The sequence below is a fragment of the Chelonia mydas genome, chromosome 24 (assembly GCF_015237465.2).
Source record: "Chelonia mydas isolate rCheMyd1 chromosome 24, rCheMyd1.pri.v2, whole genome shotgun sequence".
In the NCBI taxonomy this organism is placed as follows: Eukaryota; Metazoa; Chordata; order Testudines; family Cheloniidae; genus Chelonia; species Chelonia mydas.
The window spans coordinates 16,679,011-16,683,915 of record NC_051264.2 but is presented as its reverse complement, the minus strand read 5'-3'; the positions used below and the strand labels follow the sequence as shown (position 1 = coordinate 16,683,915).

At 52.9% G+C, this 4,905-nt stretch overlaps 1 protein-coding gene across 1 annotated transcript; it reads left to right on the top strand.

Annotated features, from left to right (window-relative positions):
- Positions 1-2,858: 2,858 nt before the first annotated feature.
- LOC102934896 (probable G-protein coupled receptor 33) lies at positions 2,859-4,474 on the top strand. The gene has a single exon (XM_007053955.4). The coding sequence runs from the start codon at positions 2,862-2,864 to the stop codon at positions 3,906-3,908; it is 1,047 nt and encodes a 348-aa protein (XP_007054017.4). The 5' UTR covers positions 2,859-2,861; the 3' UTR covers positions 3,909-4,474.
- The last annotated feature ends 431 nt before the right edge of the window (positions 4,475-4,905 follow it).

Sequence of the window (4,905 nt, the reverse complement as noted above, 5' to 3'; positions counted from 1 at the left end):
ACCCAGGCATAGGGGCTGTGAGACCCTAAGGAGGAGCAGGAAGAATACAAAGGGGATTGGAGGAGACAGAAGAGGGGAAGGGAGAGAGAGAGACAGACGTGTGCAGCTCGTGCCCTAGCAGCGAGAAACACGGCATTTCATTCTCCTCCCTGCACAAACCGATGAGGCTGCAGCCACACACAGGACCCACTAGACCCCACTCCCCTCAGAATTCAACCTTGGTCTCGTGTACCATGCCGTTGGGGGCTGTTTTCCCAGTAGCGTTCGGTTCTCATCCGGAGTTTCAGGGCCCCAGCTCTGAGGATGGGGCCTCTGTAACGAACACTCTGGGGAGGGCTGGGTGTGACTGAGATTTTATCTAGAATAGGAAGGGGCCGCATTTCACAGGAGTTGTCTCACCCAGGGATGTCCCCACAACATGTAGATAACACAGGACCCCACCCAACTATTGACCTGCTCTAACCACTAGACCCCACCCCCCTCCGAGAGCTGGGGACAGAACCCAGGGTCCTTACTCCCAGCTGCCCCCTGAACAAGCCCATGAGACCCCACTCATCTCCCAGAAGCGGGGACAGAACCCAGGAGTCCTGGCTCCCAGCCCTCCTGCTCTAACCCCCAAGACCCCCCACTCCTTGGCTGGGAGTTGCATCATTTGTGACTCAGATTTTGTTGTGAGCTAACGGGGCTGGGTGGTTATCTCTGGGTCATGGTGCAGCCCCCTCTCAGGAAAGGAATTCTGCAAAATACAGCCCCTTCCTCTTCACGGGGGCACATCTCAGTAGATGAGCTACTGGCCAAGCATCTAGTGCATTAGAGCCGGGGGGCTGGGAGCCAGGACTCCTGGGTTCTAGGCCAGGCTCTGGGAGGGAGAGGGGCTAATTTTAAAGCAGTGGCTGTTGCTTAGGTGGTTTATTTGCTAAAACAGTGTCCAATGATCATTTCCGTTCATGGTTTGCAGTTCATGGATCTGAGAGAGCAGGTGGGGGTGGAGCATGTAGAAGACACAGAGTTAAGGGGAGTGAACTCAACACACAGGGGAGGGCTCTGGGGTGCAGGGGACAGAAACACGGACGCTTTGCTGGCCAAACACACAGCATCTGAGGCTCTCTCTGCGCTGGGTCTGTGTTTCCACCACTCGCTCCCCAGGTGAGTCAAGACAATGAGGGCTCTGTGTTGGGTCTAAAGGGGAATTTCCTTGCTAAGGCCCCCAAGAAGCCATAAAATTTGCTCTTGTAAAGGCAAACTAGTGGGACTCCCTGCCACTGGGTATCAGTGGGGTTAGCCTGTGAAACTCACTGCCACTGAGTGAGAGTGAGGTTAGCCTGGGAGACTCCTTGCCACTGGGTATCAGTGGGGTTAGCCTATGAAACTCACTGCCACTGAGTGAGAGTGAGGTTAGCCTGGGAGACTCCTTGCCACTGGGTATCAGTGGGGTTAGCCTATGAAACTCACTGCCACTGAGTGAGAGTGAGGTTAGCCTGGGAGACTCCTTGCCACTGGGTATCAGTGGGGTCCACATGGGGCACTCAATAGACAGAGGTAGTAGGTGAGGTCTGTGACATGGGGGAACATTTCCCACTTCTTTCATGTTAATCAGACGAGTTGCTCCCCGTTTACAAAACTCTACGCCAGCGCTTCTCAACCTTCCCAGACTACTCTACCCCTTTCGGGAGTCTGGTTTGTCTTGTCTACCCCCAAGTTTCACCTCGCTTAAAAACGACTGAAATCAGACATAGAAATACAGACGTCTCACAGCGACCATTACTGAACAAGTGCTGATTTTCTCATTTTTCCCCTATAATTATAAATTCAGTGGACTATAAATGTTGGACTTACATTTCAGTGTATAGTACACACAGCAGTCTCAGCCAGTCATGGTCTGAAATGTTAGTTTGTACTGACTACGCTGGGGCTTTTTATGTAGCTTGTGGTCAAACTAGGGAAATACCTAGGTGAGTTGATGTACCCCCGACAGACCTCTGCGTACACCCACCCCTGGCTGAGAGCCTCTGCTCTAAGCCACAAGATCCCCCTTTCCTCCCACAACCCAGGAGTTCTGACCCCCACCCCATTCCCAGAGCTGGGTGTAGAACCCAGGAGTCCTGGCTCCCAGCCTGCCCTTCTCTAACCATTCGGCCAGGCTGCAGAGCACAGAGGACACCGTGCTAACAAGGCCATAAGGGACGCAGTCCCTGCCAGAGGCAATAGCCCAGAGGACCCGGCTGCAGGGCTGGCAGCCCGGCTGGGGGACAGAGCAGCAGCTTGGTGGCTTGAGGCTTCCTGTGTTACAATGAGAGTAAGAAGGACCCTGCGTGCTCTCTCGAGTCAGGGTGAAGCAGCAATTCCCGTGGCAGACAGATAAGTACAAGAGACGGGGTAGGGGACGGGTGGCTTTTTCCACCTTGTAGCTCTGAGTGCCACCGGCACCAGCTCAACAGAACCGACCCCCACCTCCCTGAGCCACCCAGTCACTGCCCTGGAGCCAGATCGGAACCAGCAGCTCCTGGTGGGGAAGGCCCCATCTCCATTCCCCACCCCACTGAGCCAGCCCGTTCTCCAGATCAGCACAGGTGTGTATCTGACCTGCTAAACTGTCTCCGTCCCCACTCCTCCCACATCTACTATCCCTTTTTCCCTCTGCCCATAGTTCTACCTTGTAGCAAGGAGTTTCACCAGCTATAGCCCAGTTGCTGAGAATATCTAGCCTGGATATTCTAGAGGAACAGAGGACACCCAGAGATATCCTCTCCAATGGTGCCTTCCTAAACCCCTCTTATTTCTCCCTTCCTCCTCTTCCCCTCCCCCTTTTCCTCTCCTCTGTCATCCCTTCTAACCCATCTTCTCTCTCTCCCCAAGGCACCATGGACCAAGGCAAAACGACTCTCCCACCAACCACTGGGGCGAATTCCAGCCAGACCCCAGCTGTGAGCCCCACTCACCTGGCTGCGACCGTGTTGCTCTTCACCACCTTCCTGGTGGGTGTGGTGGGGAATGGGCTGTACCTGTGGGTGCTGGGGCTGAAGATGAGGAGGACGGTGACCACGCTCTGGTTCCTCCACCTGGTGTCCTGCTACCTCCTCTTCACCCTGCTGATCCCCTTCTTCGCCGTCTATGTCCTTCTGGGTTTCCACTGGGTCTTTGGCATGGCCTTGTGCAAGTTCCTCAACACCTGCATCTCTCTGGTCATGTTCACCTCTGTCTTCCTTGTCACCCTCATCAGCCTGGACCGCTACACCCTCACTCACCACCCCATCTGGTGTCGGAATCACCGCACCATGCCCCGGGCTCAGAAGCTGGTGGTGGGCATGTGGCTGGCCTCCTTCACTCTCAGTATTCCCTACCTGGCTTTCCGGGAGACGCACGTGGTGGACGGGGGCAAAATCATCTGCATCAACAATTACGTGCTCTCCGGAGACTGGAACGGAGCCAAGCTGCAGGAGCTGGGAAGACGGGTCCACATGGCCATCTTCATGATCCGGTTCCTGCTAGGCTTTCTGCTCCCCCTTTGCACCATTGCAGGCTGCTATGGCAGGGTGGGGCTGAAGATGAAGGAGAAGAAGTTGGCGTGGGCTGGGAAGCCCTTCAAAGTCATGGTGGCCGCGGTGGTTTCCTTCTTTCTCGGGTGGCTGCCCTACCACCTCTTCCATGGCTTGAAGCTCTACAAGAAGGCGGTGCCAGAGTCAGTGATGAGTGCTCTCATAGTCATTTATACCTTGTCATCCTGCTTCAATGCCTGCTTTACCCCCATCCTCTACCTCTTCGTGGGGGAGAAGTTCTGGCAGGTCTTCAGGACGTCTCTTCTCACTCTGGTCAAAGCAGCTTTTGTTGATGATCTCGGCAGCAGTGCCCCTGAGAATAGTGGAAGACAAGGATCTGAAGTTGAGAACACAAAACAGGAGATGGTCTGAGATTACCCAGATTTAGGGAGAATGGAAAACTTTCCATCTCAGTGGTTCCTAGATCCCTGATGGTTCTAAAACCTGATGGCTCCCAGGTACCTCACTGTTTATAAACCCTGCAGTGTCCCTGAATTCTAGATTCCCTGCTCTCTCCAGAATCCCATACGTTCTAGGTCTCTCAATTTTATCATACTCAATGGGCCGTCAATGGCACCAAAACAGTAGTCGGCTCCAGACTCTTGTTTGGTTTTGATCTCTCAATGTGTTCTCACCTAAGGGACTCTCTTGGATTCTGCATCACTAGCAGGCTCTGGAATCTCATTTATTGTAAGCCTCTGGGTGGGTTCATACTCAAAGTCCATGTGTTCTAGATTCCTGACTGGACCAAAGACATCACTGGATTCTAGAGTTTTCTCAAACCACATAAAATCCAACAGGTTCCAGATTGCTTGCTAAAAGTTTCATCCTGGTCCTACATTTCCAAATCATAGAATCATAGAATATCAGGGTGGAAGGGACGTCAGTAGGTATCTAGTCCAACCCCCTGCTCAAAGCAGGACCAATCCCCAACTAAATCATCCCAGCCAGGGCTTTGTCAAGCCTGACCTTAAAAACTTCTAAGGAAGGAGATTCCACCACCTCCCTAGGTAACGCGTTCCAGTGTTTCACCACCCTCCTAGTGAAAAAGTTTTTCCTAATATCCAACCTAAACCTCCCCCACTGCAACTTCAGACTGTCTCCCACAGTATTCTTGCCAGCAAGTTAAAGAAGTATGGCTGGATGAATGGACGATAAGGTGGATAGAAAGCTGCCTAGATTATCGGGCTCAACAGGTAGTGATCAATGGCTTCATGTCTAGTTGGCAGCTGGTATCAAGTGGAGTGCCCCAAGGGTCAGTCCTCGGGCTGGTTTTGTTCAATATCTTCATTAATGATTTGGAGGATGGTGTGGATTGCACCCTCAGTAAGTTTGCAGATGACACTAAACTGGGAGGAGAAGTAGATAT